Raw genomic sequence first — 19,894 nt, forward strand, 5'->3', positions numbered from 1 at the left:
ACACTCAACAAAGCATCAGTGTTGCAAATACTTCACTTTATATGGATCGGTTGTGTATACATCACCGGTGGCAAAAACAGCCTCCCCCATGAACAGTGTCAATTTATGCTAATGCATCAATAATTAATTGTCAATCATTATAATGATCCGCGTTGATACACTCGGCCATACACACGAGCACTCGCCACCCGACCAGTGTACCAGTGGTGCTCCGTTAATTATAAATGATAAACCCTCCTGACCCCGCTACTTGGTGTGCCATGTTTTCACAAACTCCTGACGCCTTTTTTTTTGGATGCATTTGGGATTGGCAGCAGCGGCGTAATTACCCACATAAACTGATCCACCAAACGAGAACGGGCTGACCGTTACTGTCGCGGCGTGTACTATCGGCAATCCGCTACCCGTTGCAGTACCGATCGATGTACTAATTGATGTACATACATCGGTCCCCGGGTGTACTGTTACCATCTTCTGACAGCAGCCCGAGTGAGTGGTTCTTTGAGTTGCAACTGGATCATTTCTGGTTGTTTGTGTGTCACAGCGATTCTGGCTCTCGTTTGTCGTTGCTGAGCCGTTGCTTGATCAGCAGGAATTCGATTGCTGCTCCAATCGATTATAGGTAATTAGTAGGGGGATGCAATGAGCATGAAGCGAGCATGCTCGAAACCTGTCAAACCACCGATGAGGATGAATTTTAATTCAATTACCCTGACCCCCGTCCCCGTCGTGGAGGGGGGTAAGCAACTGTCCGTCCGTCAGTAGTAAAGCGGCGTATGACAGGGTGTGACGCAAAGCACTGTACTGTACACCCCCCCCCCCCCCCTAAAAACTACCGGGGGAACCCGGGCCGGGGGACGACCTCAAAACGAAACACGACCTGCATTTCGTTCGGCCATTTTGGGAGTGGTTTGGTCTTTTAATCATACAACTTTCCATGCCTGTTCTGCCTGCCTGCCTGCCTGGTCTGCCGCTTTCTGCTCATACTCCTCCCGAGGGATGCATCTTCGATGACACCGGACGAGCGCGGGCAGCAAAAGCAAGCAGGATTGTGCCAAAATGGTGTGCGGAAAACTGGAGCAACTGTGGAATTCATAACCGGCGGAATCGGTGACAGATTCATCGTAGGGAAAATGGCTATGGCGGCGAGGAGGCGGGTGGAAATAAGCACACACACACACACAAAAGCGGCCCCCGAACTGTTCGTAGTTTGTACGAGTAGAAACTGTTGGATGTGTGATGTGTTTGGGGCACTATTGGGCGTGTGTTCCGGTTTTTGGGGTTTTTATTTCCCACCAACATATCGAGATGAAACATCCATCTTTCGGTAATCAATCAAACCGCTCTCCCCATAAATGCTGATGAATCACGAATTTGTATAGGTACTACTACTATTGGTGGAAAAACTAAACACACACACACACACACACACAAAAGCTCCTCAATGGAAGGCTTTGCGAACGGAACATTAATGTACACAAACACACCCACACACACACAAACATACCCAGACGAACCTAAGTACGGTTTTCATTCGATGGGCTTTCTTTTGTGGGTCAGCTGCGTCAAAAAGAAAAGGGGTATTTTGAAGCGAATGGACAAAACAAGGGCGGTTTTGTGGTGAAATCCTCTGTGTGAGATGAATAATGAGCAACTTGTCAGTGACATTTGTTTCGGCGTCAGACTGGAGTTTTTTGGCGCGAGGGTGGAAAATGGAAAAAAAATCCACTAATACACTAACACCAGGGGCGACCTCTTTCGGATGTTTCTTTAAACTACCCCGCCTGATGTTAATTTACTGTTTTTTGTACGTTTTATTCAAAAGAAAACGTGATTTGTGTGACGTACACTTCGATTTGTGGCTGCTTAAACATGCATTGACCCAGCCCTTACTGCGTACTGGAGCGTGCTGTACCTCAACGGGGCACGAAACAGGGTCACAGCACGCAGTGAAACAAACACGTCCCACGACGAAAATCGAACAGCACGCTTATTGGTGTCTTCCGTCACCTCCAACGCTGCCGGGTGCAGCAGCCCACCGACCGGACAAGGTGCGCCTTGAGTCAGCAGATTTGCATTGCACCGGCGGAGGAAAGGGCATGAATTTAGAAAGGTTCCTAACACTGCAAATCTCCCTCTACAAGCGGCCAAAAACCGGGACTGGAAACGAACGGATGACGTGATTATGAAGCGGTGATGAACAATCCTTTCGCCCGCTCGTGCTTTTGCCCGTCGGTGTGGGTCGGGCTTTTCGGTGCGCTCCTTCTTTTCGAATTCAAATTATAACTCAAACCCTGTCCGCAGTACGTGCCCTGCGTTACTAATCAACTGCGGAAAACGCTGAATCGAACGATGGCGCCTGAGGCTGGTGTTTCATGTTGTTTTGAGAAGGTCAGCGCTGAGCCGTTCCGGGCCGGAAAAGGGAGGAGGAAGGACACAAAAAACACGTGTACACACCCGGTGGTTCGAGTTGAAATTGCAACGTGCCATCACGTACGGTAAGTACACAGAAGGGAAGCATATTTTCTGCACCGGTGTGTCGTATTTACCGGTATTTCGGTATTTTGTACGGCAGAATTATGGCAATCACTCCCTTACTATCTCCCTAGGGGCATATGGGTGGGAGATGAGTTTTACTAATTGTATTGAGAAGGCTTAGGATGAAATGTTTTACTTATGTTACTTATTTTACTTATCTTACTATTTTAATAGAACTATTCAGTGTTGTTTAAAGCGTTTGAATACCCCAAGGCTCAATTAAAACGCGAATGTTCTTGTTACCTAAAACAATTAAAAGTGACTTTAGTTAAAAGTGAATAGTTTTTGACTTTTATCGCATATTAAGTGTTCGAAAGCTGCGCAAAACAAATGGCCAGTTCATTTTCTACGTCAAGCTAAGCTAAGTGCTTGCTTTACAGCGCCATCTGTTGGCAAACCACATAAAACTCGTATCACAGCCGTCTTTATACAAGCATAAGTACAAAATGCTAATGCAAAAAGCCCGAAATACACATTTTTGATTGAATGATGTACAAATATAACCCATCCACAAAAAGGATTACATTCCCTCACTGTGTGAAACGTGTGAAACAAAGCGACTAAAATACCGATTACCGATCACCTCGCTTGTCTAGCGTGCGAATGAAAAAGGTCAATCCAACTGTTCGCTATGGTAGTTAGGGGAAATTGTTGTTTGCCACCAACCCTCGCAGGCCCCATCGAAAGGTCAGCAAAATGACCAGCGTAATCGATTGCAGAAAATAAAAAGAACACCGAACGATCCTTTTTTCTATACTTTGTTAGCGTAAAAACCGTTCACCTTCTAGTGCGTGGTGTGGAACATTGTTGGGTTATTTGTTATGTTTGCTATCGTTTTCCACTTCGGGACGAAAATTATTAAGTTCGTCTCGGAGTGCAGGTGAATACAGGTTAGTTTGGGGGAGGTGTACACCTTGTGATGAATATTTATTTTCGCCTCTCCGAGGCTGCAAGGCAGGACTGAGTGATGCTGCGTCATCTGCCTGCGCCAAGAAGTTGATCGAGTGGGATTTTTTTCTTCATCTTGCGCCTCGCAAACACGAAAGTCACTTCACCTTGGACGGGGCAGCAGGTTGCAAGGTTGAGGGCAAATCTGCTGTTGGAACGAGTCGCCCCAAGCTGTGATATAGTGAGCCACACCTGTAATCGATCAATTATAGACCTCCCGACCGAGGAACGAAGTTAAAAGACGACCCGTTATAGCATATCCCTTAGCAGAAGAAGGGTGGAGAAATAAATCGAGCGAAGCTTTTCAATTCAATTATGCTCAGCGCGTTCGAGAGATTGTGCCTGCCTCGTACCAGATTGGTGGTTAAAAATGGAAAGTAATTTAACGGAGCGTTATTTAATTTCGAAAGGAGCTGAAAGCCGGGTTTCAACCTGTTTTTAACCATCTTCGTCGTTTCGATCGCTTACCGTGGGTGGGAGTGGGAGGTCAGGTGCGAGGAGCGATGAATTTATCGAAAACGGTTATTGCTTCATTCGTTAAGCCGTAAGTGCTGTTTGGCAGTAGAGTACTCGATAACTTCATTCCCGATCGTCGCACGCAATCGAACCGACCGGCTATGCTGTGCTGTGTTGAGCACGCTACAAGAATGGTGCCCCCGTTTCGATATGTGTTCCTGCCATCGTCCATTTGCCAAACGGTGGTACTTTAGACGTTTAGTGCCAAAGCTGTATCAAAACAGCTAGCCGAAGAGGCCGTTTTCTCTACTACCTACCCGAGGTACAAGCTAACAAAACAAATCGTGTCCTAACGGTGGGAGACGTCCCTTCCATCCCCTGTGCCGGGGGTTTTCGAGTGCCGCGGCACAATCCACTCCAACCACGCTCGAGTGTGTTCGAGATTATGATTGCCTTATTATTATTAGCTTGCATTAGCATATCAATTTGTGGGTCGTTCGTCCTCGTGCCAGGCCCGTTCATCGACTGTGTGTGTCTATTGGTCCCACACACACAGAGAAGGATCCTGCGGGAGTGCACTCATCGTCACCGGTAGAGAAATAGCTCACCCAGTGCGGTGGACGGTTGGTGGGGCGGTTAAGTGGGCCAACGTGAAGAAGCGAGCAGGAGGAAAATGGAATTTTTCCAAATATTCTCATCCCTGTGAGTGTCTGAAAGCCACCGCCGTGTAAAGCCTTGCCCGGTGGAGGGATGTTTGCGGGAGGAAAGTAGAATATCCGATTAAGCAATGGCATTCCGGGAATGTTTGACTAGAACCACTCAAGCATCTTCGAAGTTTCTCCAACTCCAGCTGGAAAAGGGGCAAAACCACACATACGCTTAGACATAAAGCATGCGGGTTTTGTTCGAACAAACAGAAGGCGTTAAAGGAATTAAAGGTGGAGATTGTGTTGGCTACACACGGTTCAAAAGCGAGTGAAAAATGGATAAGAACGAAAGAGCAAGAATGCAAAGGCTTTAAAGAGAGAAAGAGAGTTGGTGAAGAAAAAACAATCAAAACATCCCAGCTCGGGCTAAGAATCCGGCACGGATTTGTTGGCACGGAGAGTTTACCATAAGCTGGCGCACTTCGTTCTTCAAGAGACTCTTCTTGTGGATGAATAAATTTTAATATCCTGCAGGTGTTTCGGTTCACAGGATAGTCACTCCGTCGGTGAAAGGTGAAAGAGAAGAGGCCGAAATAATTAAAAAGTTAATCGCTATACGGAATGAGAGTGATGGGGGACACTGGATTAAAACGACGAAGTGAAATTTAACTTAATTTTTCTTTAGATTTTCTTGCAGTCTAGAAATCAGTATCAGGAAAATACAAAAAAAAATCAGTGCAATGGCATCGTTTAAATGTCTTGAATTGCTGTACCAGAGAATCAGCGTCATCAAACACAACAGCCACCACAAACCACTAAATCATTGAACTTGCGGAGCACAAGAATACTAAAGCAAGAGCACAACATAGAAACGAACGAGTAAATCGTTTGAGTGGTTGAGCAACAACATTCTCATGGTTTCGTTTAGCCACCGGGCACAACATTAACTCCACGCGGCACGTGAAAACAACACACAGGGCATACAGAGGGAGAGAGCGATGTATAATCGTGTTTCTGTTTTGTCGTTAATTGGCTGTATCAATCAAAATCACACTTTCGCTCGTGCCTGAGGCAAACGTTTAGTATCAGCCCGGGAGATGGATGGCATTCTGTGCACTGGCATTCAGATGGCAATCAGTAGCAGGAAGTGGATTTATAGCGTTTGTAAGCTTTACCGCACATCGTTTTTCGGAGGAAAGGAAAAGGAAAGTTGGAATGGAAAGCTGGAGAGGAATTTTAAAGATTGTTGTATTTTCTATGTACTTAAGCATATTTTCGAAACATTACACATTTTTTGGAACTTTAATAACAATTTGTAAATTACAATAATGTTCCTCTTCCTCTGCAGTCTCGTGCCGAACCAACGGAACTCCAACGTTACGAAAATAGTTGAACTATAAATTCCAAAACTCAATAGCAATTAGAATTTAGTGTGCAAAGTTTCACCACACGGGGAGCCCAGCACCCCATTAATGGCAACACGGGACGAACTCTCCGGACCCGACTGCATACCATTATGCACTTTTTTCTTGTCCATACTGCCTCGTTAGTTTGGCGAAGCAAATTTGAAACAAATTAACCCTAATGATTATGCATGCCGGAACCAAACCGTTCCGTTTCGGTGGCTGCAGTAGCTTGCAATAAACCGTCCTCGCACATATGCACACACACACACATGCATATTAATGCCACCCGGTTCAACTCCACCACTGATATTTGTAGGAGAGTGCAACTTTTTCTTAATAACACCAAACAAAATCATGAAAAAGGAAGCAAAGTTGGAAATAAACGAAATAAATAAAGGCGCAAGTGCTAATCGTCTACAAGTACGAGCTCCAGTACGCATCGCACATGCAAAGGCGCTTGTGCTGTGAACACTCAAACCTAACCTACCAAACTGGATAAGAAAAATCAAACACAAACTTTGAAGAAAAGACGTTGCAAAAGAGTTGAGAGCTCAATCGCCACGCGCACGTTGGTTGGCCCGGGGAAAAAGAAACGAAGCGGAGACAAAAGTCTCCGTGGCGTGGCTTGTCGCCGCGAGAAAGTTGTACCGGCAGCGATAGCGATAGCCTACATTTAGGGGCTACCGCTTCTTTAGAAGCAGGCGGGAAACCTTCAGCCGCATCGCATCGCAGTAGCATATGATATTGTGCTCAAGGGCAGTGTGTGATGGAACAACTTCTAGCGCCGCGGTATACGTGTGCCAATAGACTGTGTGCAGCAGGACTGTTGTTTGTGACCGGTGTGCGCACTGGTGTGTTTCTTTGTGGCAGCTGCGCTGCCTGAACGACGTGACCTGGGCCCGCGCTCGGGGCACTGGAGACATTGTGGAAGTTTTGCGTAAGTGTTTTAGATGCTTGCTTAAGTTGAGTGGCTGTGTGTGTGTGTGTTAGTTTGAAATGTGAAGGCTAAACTTGTGCTGTCGCACGCTAAACTTGGTTATTGTACAATTAAACAGTGAGTGGAAGAGTAGCAGCCGTTAAGACACAGAATTATGTTTCGCAAAGAGTTTATTGGTTTAGCTTAAATTATTCTTGAGCAAACATATGGGTTTGAGAATTTCTAAACAGATGGCGCCACTGGATTCACCTTACCGTTGTTTTGTGCTCTTTTCCAATTCGTCTTTTTTGCATATTTTCCTAATGACTTCCCATTCCGTCCATTTTTTATTTCAATTTAAAAAAAAAACAAACATCCACAGTTCTCACGTATCACTACCGCCTTCATTAGTGGCGCGTGTTTTTATTTCTGTTCCGTCCACAATTGGACATGGGGGTTTTTTGTCCAACCAGCCCCATACCCTGGTTGACGTTTTAAGAGCTAGCGGTCATTTTAAAAGCTGAAACTACATCAGATAAACTAACCGACCACCGGCAGGACGGCAGGAAGTTATGGAACCGGGAAAGAGTGGTTTCCGTGTCACTGGACGACACGCGACATTAGGAAGCTTCAGCGAAGTACCTTAAAAAACCAACCCATAATGAAGCCCACAGACATATGCTAGTGGCAAAACGGACAGAGCGGTTGACGGGGAAAAGGCCTATGGTGATGGTGAAGAAAGGAAAAACAAATTTAATCTCCAAATAACACACTCGCTCACTAAAGGCCACGGGAAGCTAATGTGGTGGCGTAGCGTGGCGGCCAGCTACTACCATTCCAGGTTCCAGTCCACTCTAGGACTTAATGGGGGATTTTCGGTCGCATAATAATGACCCACGCTTCCACTTTTGGATCCAGCATTGCACGCTAGCAGCAGCAGCAGCAGCAGCAGCAAAACGGTCAGTTTGCCAGTGTGCCGTGCCGTGAATGACGTTTCGAGATCGCTAGATATAGAAGAGGTGTACACAGTCAGATTAAGGAATAGCGGGCAACATGAAGAAGCAGAGTGAGGAGAAAGGAAGCAATATTTTATAATTGTACCAACACACACACACACACAAATACGTGCGAGTGGCCGTAGTACGTGGTCTTATCTAAATTGAAATCTCCCAAAAACCGGTGGCTTTTTGATGGTGGCAAGCATGCATATGCCTGGTGAAAGATCTACATAGGCAAAAAGACACGAAACACGGAAAAGTTTCAGCAAAACCCACCCCTTCCAAAAAAACCATCAACTTAAAGGAAAAGCTAGACTAATGGGGCCCGACTACAACGGCCACAGAGCATGGCAAGAACGGCTTGCTGGCCGGAAGAGGACGAGCCACAACACCGGAGGATAATTCGATAGTTTGGAGGTTATGTAAAAGATCCTAGATAGATGATGGTTTAGCTTTTTATCCGTAGTACGTGCAGGCTGGTCCGTAGTACGCTCAATTTGGGGGACCTTCCCTCAACACCGGTTTTTTGGGACTGCAACACTTACAAGGGCTTCGTTAGTAGTAGCACCAGCAGCAGCAGCAGCGCCAACAGCAGCAGCAACAACACGACAGCAGAGTGATGCAGCCCACATCAAGCACAACATGCACGAACGTAGTAATAATGATCCATTCGTTGCAGAGGAATAAGCCCATCAAGGATAGGGGGTAAAATTGGTCCATCTTTCCACCGTTTCTTGCCCACCCGTCACGCCCGATCGGGCGTCGCGTACAGGGTCGGAGTGTGCTTGGTGCGCAAGGTACAAAACGATGGATTTGCAGGGATGGATATAGAAGAAGCTACCAAGCAGCACATAACCATAATCTGCGAGAAAAGCTTCTGATGGTTCTACCGCATCAATCTACCCGGAGGGTGTCCGTGCAGCTCGGTAACGTGCCGGTAGAGTGTTCATGGGTAATGTTGTATTATGGGGATGTGGGGCACACACCCGAGCGTAAGACGCAACATGAAGCAGTGTCGGTGGTTTAAGCCAAACGAGAAATATGGAACGATCCAGATAGAGGGTAGCCGATAAATCTCGTGTTTCGTCGTGCAGAGCCGGTACACTAGAAAGTTGGAGTGAAAAAGCGCCCGCTCCCGAGCGTCAATTTGTGTATGCCAAAATAAATTGGGTAGCATGTGAAGTAAGTGTTAGTCGAAAAAAAAAAGGCTGTTTAGATCGAGTGTGTTTGTGTGTGTGATGAATATAGACAAAACTAAAGGGATTAAGTATGCTACGGTGGGGGCATTTTTTGCCGCTAGATGGAGCTTGCTTACTATTTTACTCTCTAAGGGTATGGTAGTGAAATAAAAATGAATAATATAAGAGGCACATCGGCGAGCATTTAGCCCTAGTTACACAGTATATTTTTCTCTTCAAAGTGTAATGCTCCATACGGCAAAAGTGGCAAACTCTGAAGGACCAACTTACTACAAAAAAAACGGTAGTTGCATCAGTGCTTTTTAAAATAGAATCAAAATACGAACACATTTGCCGATGCAGGCACGTTGAACAGGCACGAAAGTTATCCTTACCGAAACGGACCAACTAGGCTTAGTTACACTTTTCCCAAAATCTTCTGTCTGCTTCACCCGAGAGTGAAGCAGAAGTTTGACAGAAACTCGTCCTCACGTTCCACTAACTAGTTGTTTGAATTCGTTTAACACTCGTCGTCACTCTAGCCTGTGTGCATTCTAGCGGGAATGAGCATGTAATGTGCCTGTGCACAGCACCACATGACGGGCGCGTTGGGAGCTTTTCTCTCCCAGGTTCTGCCTACGTGGACTGACCGGAAATGGTGCCAATAAAGCGCGTCCCCGAAACAATCGTATCACACGTACCGGTGCATCGGCTAAAAGCGCTGACACAACGGCACACCGCTCGGTGGGGTAGGTAGAATCCCCCGGTTTTGCGAAAAGTGCACTAAAAGTGAGGAGCGTAAAATGAGGTGAAAAGCCCCTTCTACCATTACCTCACAGCCTCACACCCTTTTCGGAGGGTGAAAAAAATGGTTCCACCAGTTCGTAGCAGCAAACTTTCGTGGCATGGCAAAAAAACTAACCCACCGAGCGCCCGATCCCGAGTGTGTGTGTTTGAAAGCGAACAAGCGCAACCGGGTGGAAAATGGTCGCCAAGGATAAAGGACCAAGGAGGAGGAGGAGGAGGAGGAGGAGGCGGGGAATGGGACAAAAAGTAGAAAGCCCAAAATGCACGTGAGAAAGATAACCATGCGGCTGAGCACTGTAGCAACACACACACAGACACACGTACAAAGATAAGCAAAAATTTAAATTTACGTACATTAAACATATTTTCCAGCCGAGCGAAAATGAGCTAGGGAAGGGAAAGGCGGATGGCGCTAGGGCATTAGATATGATGAGCAGAACCATCTGTTAGCTTCACCGGAAGAGGGATTGTGGTGTATGTTTTTCTTACACATAGTGTGCTACTTTTTTATGCTTTTCTTTTGGTTTTCCAAGACAGACCGTGCACGTAGAAGGGAATTTTTCATTTATTTAAGATTTTAAATGTGTTTTTCAAACAACCCCACTTAACGAATGGCTTTCAGTGAGTAATTGAATGTTATTCTACTAGTATTATGTTATAAAATACATCAAAAACCTTAAACACAACTGCTTATGCTTAATATGCAAAATAGACCCCCTCGTCTCGTATAGGGTTAAGCAAATACAGTACAGATAACGCAGCAAAAACTCGCCTTATGTGCTCTATGTGCCAGTCCCCCCTCCCCGCCCCATCAGTTTCGAGTCATTCGATACAAATTGCAACCACAAACGAGCGGTACGTTTTTCAGCCCTACAAACGCATTCGTTCTGGGGAGAACAAAAAATAGTCCCATAGAATGGTTTGTTTTCCACTTTCGCACGCTGGCACACTGGCACTGCTTCGTCAAATCGATTTAAGATTGCACGAACGATCTTGAGACTTGAGATGGCACGGCTCTTGGTACTACTGTACCAAGGGTAAAGTGTATTATCTCGCACGGCGCAAACGTTTGGCGCAGAGTGAACGAGCGCACCGAACATACTCTATCACTGCAGCAGCCGAGGAAAAGGGATTTATACCGTGTAGAGAGGAGGGGGGGGTCAAGGGAGTGTGTAAAACGTGCTCCAATTTCTTGTTGCAATCGGGCATTGTTTTGTCGTGTAAAAATGGCATCTTTTCGGCTGGAACAACGGGGAAAGAATGGGGGGTTTTAAAGGGGAACACTTTCCATTCACGGTCACGTTTTTTTGCGTTTCCATGGAACCAGCGTGCAGCGGTAGCTTGTTCGAGCTTGTTGGACGGACGGACGGTGTTGGTGCTTCATCCTGAGGTGATGGGCTGATTGCAGCTTGCTTTGCGAAAAAAAACCGCCTACTTGCCGGTCACGTTCTGCAGCAGCAATGTGCAATCAATGGCGGGAAATTAATCCGATTGGGGAATGACGGTTTTTTTAAATAAATTAAAATAAGTAAGGTTCTACTTATTAATGAAATTCCTTTTCGGGGGAAAAAAACCTACAGCGGTATATGTGCAAAAAAGCCGCCACGTATGAAATTTTCAACAGCAATTTCGTGTGCTTCACCATACTCGCAATACTTATCCCACACAGGAGGGCTTACCCACACAGAAACACACAAAAATGCACCCAACGGCGCTAAAAAAAAACCATTTCCCACTCATTCTATATTAATTGCACTTGCCGGGAGTACTGTGTGTGTGTACGCTCTTATGGACAGGAAATGAATTGGTAAGGTGCGAGAAACGTGCGCGAAACAGCGACGTCCTTCTTTCAATCAGGCAGGCAGGCAGGCAGGTAAGCGCGTGATACGCCGAAATTAATTATATGCATGTACAGTTTGTTTTCCCATCGTGCTTTCGCTCTTTTTGTTTGTTTTTTTTTCCTGTTTATCAATGTCGCTTGTGCGTCCGCTGAGGTTTGATTGTGTACTCGTAGTGCTGCTGGTGGTGCCGTTTGTTTGTTTGCATATCGTTGGAGGTGGAGCTTTAATTTAAAATTTTACGCACTGTAGGTCATGTTGGGGTGGATGTTGAAATTGTACACTGTTTCAATATTTGATGACGCGTAATGAAAAAGATTTTTTTTAAATTAGTAATTGCTGAAACTGAATGCTCATTATACAATTTACAAACAAAATGCTCATAAGCATGTACGCCTTTTCGTGACGAGTAATTCCAATGAGTTGGGAATAGTTTCAACTAGAGCTTCAGTCTTCATCAGGTCATCAAGCTAGCTTACGCTCAAGGTTTGCGCCATCATGTTGGTGAATGTTTGCATATCATCAGGAAGGATTAAATCCCTTTATCCGAGATGCTTTGGTTTAATTTAACATCTTGCACCAATTATCCCACAACAGCAAAAGGGAGAGTACAATCAAGGAGAAGTGTGCACACAACAACGAAAAAAACTGTCCCCGATATCACCACACAACCAGGCTGCAGACTTTGCTTCTTACGACAAGCATCGATTTAATGTACCGAATGTGTGTGTATGCGTTTGTGTTTGTTTGTGCGACTCTGCAGCAGTGTTAATGGAATAGATAATTTTCATGCTTTCGCAACCGTTTGGGTCTACGTCCTGGCCGAGAGTAGATTACAAACACCCGACACGTCGAAGAAAATTTAAACCGATACTGTGTACTCCGTCCTATCTCCAGGTCCATTTGCTACTTATAACCCTCCCCTCTACCAAATCCCCAGCCCCTTTTCTGGCCACTCAATACCGTAGCCAAATGGGCATGGGGATCTTTATTCAAGCTTACGGCAGCACTTTCCATTAAACGATGTGGACCAACTAGCAGCAGCAGCAGGAAATGGGAAATAGCATGGACGTTGTTGTCAACGGACGTTTCTATCGGTTGGTTGTTGTTTGCGAGAAATAAACCGAAGTAGGCCGACTTTTGTAAAGCCATGGTACGGGGGGCGGGGGGGGCGGGGTTTGGGTGGAGTGCCAGGGAAGGTGTGCAATTGTTTGGCTCAAAGCTGATTTTGCACTTTATCCACTTTAGTGCAAATCTCTTTAAATTGCTGTGGGAAGGTATTGGCGAAGCAAGGTGATACTTTATCGTGTTGCTGCATGCACACCGATATATTTCTGAAGCGATCAAAGCAATCTACGGCTGAGATAAACTTTAACGCTTTTGCGAGCAGTGCGCCATCTAGCGGAATAAGCATGTGTCATTGCTTGTTTACTAGTTTAATTACTAAGACACGTTGTCAATGGTAGGATAAACAATTTAAAAAAAGATTTAACCTCAATTGCAGTGTGAGAACTTATCCACAGTACTGCACGGTATAAACAGTACAATACATTGTGTACATATTCCACCACAAAGCTACTGCTGTCGCAATTCTCATAGATTAACCCATGCCCGCCGCACCATGTGCGTTTCCTTGTTATTACTGGCAGCATCGATGTTGTGGTTCTTTCTCCATGCAGACACTACTGCTTGCTGTTGTGCCTTTAGTCCATTTTCGAACTCAACTCCAATCCAAATCCACTCCGATCGTGCTTCAAAGCATTTCCGACAGAAACGAACAGAGCTTGTCCAATAAGTCGTCACACAGTACACCACACACAAGCGAGCGTACTGGGTACGACCGTGGCACAAACAGATGTCATGTCAAAAGCCATAACCATAAATTATCACTTGTCCACGCCATTGGGGTACACATTTCGGGGTGGGCTTTTCAGGGCCCCCGAAGGCACCTCCCCCTTCTGTGAACGCAAAAACAGTGATAGGGGATGTGTGTGTGTAGATGGTAAAGGCTGGCATGGATGGAGAGGAAGAAAATGTATGCCATTATATCTCCATACTTAATTATACAGAGCTTGCCTGGGGCACCAACTCTACTCCTTTTTTCCGTTCGCTTTTCCGAATGCTTTTCAGAGGATCCGTTTGGGGCTGGTTATTTTTTTCGAACGAATCTGTATGTTTGTATGTCCTTGTTGGTTGGTGGCCTCAAACCGGATCCTGGCCTGGGAAGCCAAATTCTCCGCCTGCGAATCCAAATAGAGAGAAAATGAAACAAAAAAAACCCATCTCAATTTTCCAACCCTTTGCATTCATCTAACGCCCCCTGGTCGGTTGGTTGGTGAGGAAAATTCGACAAAAATTACGCTCAACACAACGCCACACACACATTTGTGCAGCTTCACCCAGCCAAGCAAATAATAGGAAGCAGTCCCATTGAATCTTAAACGGTTCGTTTGCGATCCGAGAGGTTTGTGGGCGATGTGTCTGCGGGTGGAAGCATCCGCGCCCTTACCCTGCTATCATCTGCGGATTTGTACGGGGCGAATAGACTCGCCGGCTGGTGGAATTCGGATTGCCATTGCTGCACAATGTTGTCCTGTTGCATGTATGGATGTGCATACAAATTTTGGCCAGACAGCCTGGGCCTGGGTAAGGGAATGGTAAGGGAATACGGCTGTCAGACTGGTGTAAGCGTTTCCTTCCTCTCCGTGATCGCTTTACTATTCACATTCCTTTTTATGCCCCTTCTGGCTGCCATATCAATATTGCGTTGCATGGCTGTCCTAGATGAACGTTGAACAGGCCAAAAAAAAAGGAGGCGAACATGTCAAGACCGAATCTGTGTGGTACGGGACCGATACAACGGTAACCGTTTGTCAGCGAACGCTTTTGCTTTTGCTCAACCAACCCAACGGCCCAACGGCATGATACCGCAGAATGATTGTTCGTCAGTAGTTGCTTTTGCCATTACATTAACCAAAAGGAAAACGGGGTGAATCCTTCTTATCCACTGGTTTTGGCGTTCCATTTGTGCTTGACCGTGGAAAATGGGTTAGTAAAGGCGTGTAGTAAAGGCGCTCTGTCTGGGACGAAGCAGGCGGTTGAGCTGGTTTGTGGTGGATGGCGGAGTGGACGGGAAATGTTCAAAACATGTTTGCATGTGAGAGGGGGTTTGCCGGTATGCTGTCAAATATTTTGGAGCGTGTATCCACGGGGCCACACAGAAACTAATTGACAGTGGGATAATTACGGAGATAACTGTATTAACGATGCGGTGGAAATGGTTTACGGGTTACAGCTTTGTGTTTAGCTATGTTACACATAATTGTACAGTGTGAATGTCGGTGAAATTCAATCTGTTTTTAAGATGTTTTTAATTGGAATGAAAGAAGAATCATTAAATAATTTCACAATAATTCCACACGGTTAATTTTCAATATCGCATAAGCATTCTATTGGAAATATCAACAATTTCGTACCATTGTCAATCGAATTTAAACGCAGTTTTTGGTCAAACATTCGCAACTTATCCTTAGCACAACATCTATGGTTTTCCATTTCAGGTGAATGTCTTAATTGGTGATGTTAGCTGGTTAACTAGATTATGCGCCATTCGATCAGAACAGAAACAAATTCAAAATAACAATGACTGAGCTAAACAGCGCGTGATTTTTAAACTACTAAGTACGTTTTTACAGATGCTGTTGAGACGTTATCAACTGCACTCTTTCGTTCGCCCGGAATATGGTAATTAAATAAAAACACAAGCACTACCTTTGCCACGATCGAGAATTTTCATGTGTAATCGAAGATCGTTGGCCCGATCGGGATCGGGGCGGCTATCCACACGAAACCACTACAATGTTGTCCTCTATCGGGATTCAATGGAAGCCTGTGGTGGGCTAGCGGATTGATTGAGATGCTTGAAGTGGCTTATGTTTTTGTTATACAGGCGCCGTTCTTAAATTGATATCTTGTGGTACATATCAATTTAAGTTCTTGTGGATATGTTCTTGTGGTACAGTCGTCATCTTGCTCGACTTTACAAACATGTCCGTCATGGGCTCAAGTCTCGTCTGAACCGTCCCCGGTATCTATTATTTCGGCTTCGTACTGTACCTTCGAATCTGGCAACCGAATAAGTTCCGAAAGCCTGCATAGGCCGGCATGACGGCGTAGCTCGTTACACGAAAAAGATAAAAATCCCTCCAAAATCCTTCAGCTAGAGCATGATTCTGATAAACTTTCATTGAAATTCGATTACTTTTTTGCACAACCGTTGTACATATTGTCAATTCTTGGAGCTTACAACAACAGTTTTGTGTGCACTGTAGCGAAATGAGTTAAAGTGGTTCAGAAATCAGAAAGCTGATTCTACAAAATAAAAGTGTTGCCTGATTAAACAAACATTTTAGAAACAAGTAGCGACATCTGACATTAAAATTCAGTAAGTTCGTAGTACACTTAAAACGTATATCAATGTTCGTTCAAAAAATACAAACTCTGATAAACGAATCTAAAAAATAATAGCAATTATATTTAATTGCGTTAACAATTATAAATTTCCATCATCATTTCCCCCTACCCCATCCCGATGGGACACAGAAAGGCAGACAGGTATCACGAAATGGGTTGCCAGTCCGCCATTACATTGCAGCCAATAAAACAAGTTAAACTTCGCCACAAACTTTCCCTTCCTCCATATCAAAACATGTCCACTAACACGAGGGGGGTTAGTGTGTAGGCGGAGTAAATGGTAAATGATTTTTAGCTTCGGTGTAAAGAGAGGAAAAAAAACCCATCCCCGTGGGCCACCCGCCGACCAGAAAATGGATCAAACTGTGAGGTTGATTGGCTTTCCAACCTGGAAATGGTTCACCCCGTGTGCGTGTGTCTGTGTGTTTGTGTGTGCCTGTGTGTGTGTGTCTGTCGGTGGATGTTTGGATGGGGATGGGTATGGAAAGTTGCTCTCTTACTTCCACTCGGCTTCCCTGCCCAGTTTGCAACCCAGTTCCATCCACACGGAAACCTCATTTCATGGATCATTAGAAGGCAATAAATAAAAGTGGCAAATTTCTGTCAACCTTTCGTGTGTTCCGGGAAGGGGGGTGGGAGAGGGTCCTACGTGAAGTAAACCGTGTTACAAAGTAAGCTACCCGACGCCCCAAATATTGGTCCGATTCCTCACGAACGGTATTTGGGCGGGTAAAATGTTGTCATGTTTCACTAGACATCGAACGGTGCGATAGTGTTTGGGTGCTGTAGTGGGGAGGTGGTAGTTGTTAGAATGTACTTTCTTCTGCTATATTTTATTGAATTGAGTGTCACCCCTTCTCTCCCCCCATAGGATGGATTTGGAGTTTGGATTTGGAAGTTTGGAAGCAAAACCGGGTGTGGCAAATGCTGTATTTGTCTGTGTCTTAGTGGACAGAAAAACACCCCCCCCTCCCCAGTTCACAAATACTCACTTGTGTAGGGCAGCGGTAGGGCTAGTGTGAAGAGCAGCTGAAATATTAACCCACAGTAAAGGGTTTTTATCCGAGAGAGTTCCATCGTGCGGTTCGGAACTCGGCTCAGCACCTTCCGCAGTGGAGTTGTGCCGCCTGGCTGTGCGGATAAGTTTCAAAGGGGGAGCGTATGGAAGTCGCAGATTTGATTGACGCTGCTGCTGCTGTTGCCCTTGCCGGAGCGGAGGTTCCGGTGTAATAACGAAATCGACAGTCCGTGGACCGGAAGACGTACACCGTACACACCGCCCTACGCCGGGATGCTACGATCCGTGACGGAAACTCTTGCCCTTCCGCTTTGCCACAGCTAGCTGCCGCACGGGAGTGAAGCTCTGTAAAAAGAAGACAAAATAAGAGTACATGAGAAACGGTGATAAAAGGATGAGGAAGAAAAACACACACAACAACACATTACAACGGAACGACTTCACCGGAGCAGCCAGAGAACAGGCAGAGGAAGCAGAGATAGTAATAAAATATAATTAATTAAATTACAGCGGAAATCCTGCTACGTTTTTATGGCAACGACGAGCGAATGATCGACCCTGTTGTGCTGGGTGGTGGTGGCGGTGGTGGCAAACGCATAAATCGTGCCGCGTCCACGAAACGTTGGTGCGTCAAAGACTGTGTATGTGTAGCAAAAGTGGCACAGATTTCGTGCGGCACGTATTTTCAACAAGTTGATACAAGTTGAGTTGTTTCTGTATATTTTTTTGTCTCCTGTCTCTTCTACTCTTTTTGGAGTAAAACAGAGGATTTGGAGGTTTTTTTTTATTTGCTATATTGATCGCACTTTGCGCACGAGACAATATTGGACGACAAAGCAATTCGGAATGATTTACGAAACCATTTGCCACACTGCGGCAGATGATGTATGGAGAAAAGTTTAGAGGTTGTGTGTGTGTGTGTGTGTGTTTGTGTGCCGGAATAACTTGGCTGGGTTATTATTTGGTTCAACAATTATGAAAACGGTACAGAGGTTATGATTTAATGTTCTTTTCCAAGGATTTCTTTGCCACTGTTTAATGCTTATTTTGTTGGCATGGGTTTTTTCTTCAAAAGCTTCATTCAAAATGTTTGAAAATAGATTGTAATAAATGAATTTATTACAGTTAAATTATCATACATCAAGCCAGAAACCAATGGCTCTCAAATTATTACTTCAATTATCGCGAAAAAGCAGACGACCGGTTGTAAAACAGAAGTAAATTCAAAATAAAATGTAATTGAAGGCAATTTGAAAGCAAAACATAGAGAGAGAAAGAGAGACAGAAAGAGAGAGAGAGAGGAAATGCCCACAGCGAGGTGACAGTTCACATCCTCCGTCAGCCATCTTCTTTTTTATACCTCTGACCATCGTGCGAAATCGTCAAAGCAACCAACGGCTTTTTTGCCTTTTGTTTCGTTCAATATTTATCTTTCGACCCGACAATTTCGGTTCGACGCCTGGGGACGTAATAACTGCAAAACCGGGTAAAATGAGCGTTTATGTGTACACAACAGCAGCACACAGATAAAAAGCACACAAACACACACAAAAGGGAAGCAAAAACGTTCCTAAACAAAGAAGTGACAAAATTACGACGTTGGTACTATTTTTTTTTGCTGCTTCGTTTACCATTTTTCTCCTGCAGCGATTTTGATGGATAATAAAACGATGGCGAGCGGTCGGTGTTGTTATTACCCACAACCGCGGGTGGTAAAAAAAAACCACAGCAATTGCATAAAATTATTGTAATGGTTTGTGTTTTATTGCGTACTAATTGAACGATTGACAGATTAGTAATTTTAGGGAATGGTTGAATAAATGCATAACAATGATCATAAATTGGGCTTAGGAGGCTGTCGCGTTTGTGTGTGTGTGTGTAAATTCCTGTCCGCAGCTAAACAAGTCATGCAAAACCGTTCCCTTCGCTGAACTACTAATAATGAAGCTCGCGCTAATGTGCATGTAGTTTGCTTTCGGTGGATTATGTTTACGATAGAATCACGTCCCACTGCTCCCCTGCTGTCCATAGCTCAAATCAAATGGTTGTTTCGTAAAAAAAAACACATACACAACAATATCAGACCACCAAAATCGATAAAATTATGGCAGCGGCTAAATGGAGGCGCGCCCTATCATTCGCTTGTCACGTTTCGTTGCGCCAGTAAACCGAGATTGATGAGTGGGGATGGGCTTGGGGTGGGCCCTGTTCGATGGAATCGATCGTGGATGGTCGGGAGGGTGAACATAATTGATATTTGATAAGAAATAATTTGTATCATCGCTTCGTTCGTTCTGACGATGGAGGCAAAATCAGTGGTTAAGACGAAGCGAGGAAAAATGTTCCCCAGTTTGGTAGTGTAAGTGAAGATAAGTAATGTAGCTTGGATACGTGATATCATTAGAGAAATTTAATGAAAAAGTATATATAATGGTTGAACTACATGCTTTTTTGCCCATAAATTCTATAAACAATCACAACATTGCATTGCACTTTTTGGGGAATTTTCCTCCGGGCTGAAAGATTACATTCCACGTCTTTTTTAGTGCTTCCGGTAGTAATATTTGCTCGCATCGCTAAAATACCAATCGATGAGAGCGAATGTTCTTTCTTACTTGGTCCGTTCGCGTACGGTTCCGTATCGGTTCCGCGTTTGTTCCTGCCCAATGGA

At 44.8% G+C, this 19,894-nt stretch overlaps 1 protein-coding gene across 7 annotated transcripts in view; it reads right to left on the reverse strand.

Annotated features, from left to right (window-relative positions):
* Positions 1-19,894, reverse strand: part of LOC1270118 (PE-PGRS family protein PE_PGRS16) — a 67,979-nt gene that overhangs the window by 6,432 nt on the left and 41,653 nt on the right. For all 7 annotated transcript variants that reach the window (XM_308790.5, XM_061648614.1, XM_061648612.1 and 4 more), the window contains one exon: positions 17,198-17,568. In XM_308790.5, coding sequence (XP_308790.5) covers positions 17,198-17,282 — 85 coding nt within the window. In that variant the 5' untranslated portion in view covers positions 17,283-17,568. The remainder of the gene's footprint in view (positions 1-17,197; positions 17,569-19,894) is intronic.

Source organism: Anopheles gambiae, chromosome 2 (assembly GCF_943734735.2).
Source record: "Anopheles gambiae chromosome 2, idAnoGambNW_F1_1, whole genome shotgun sequence".
NCBI lineage: Eukaryota > Metazoa > Arthropoda > Insecta > Diptera > Culicidae > Anopheles > Anopheles gambiae.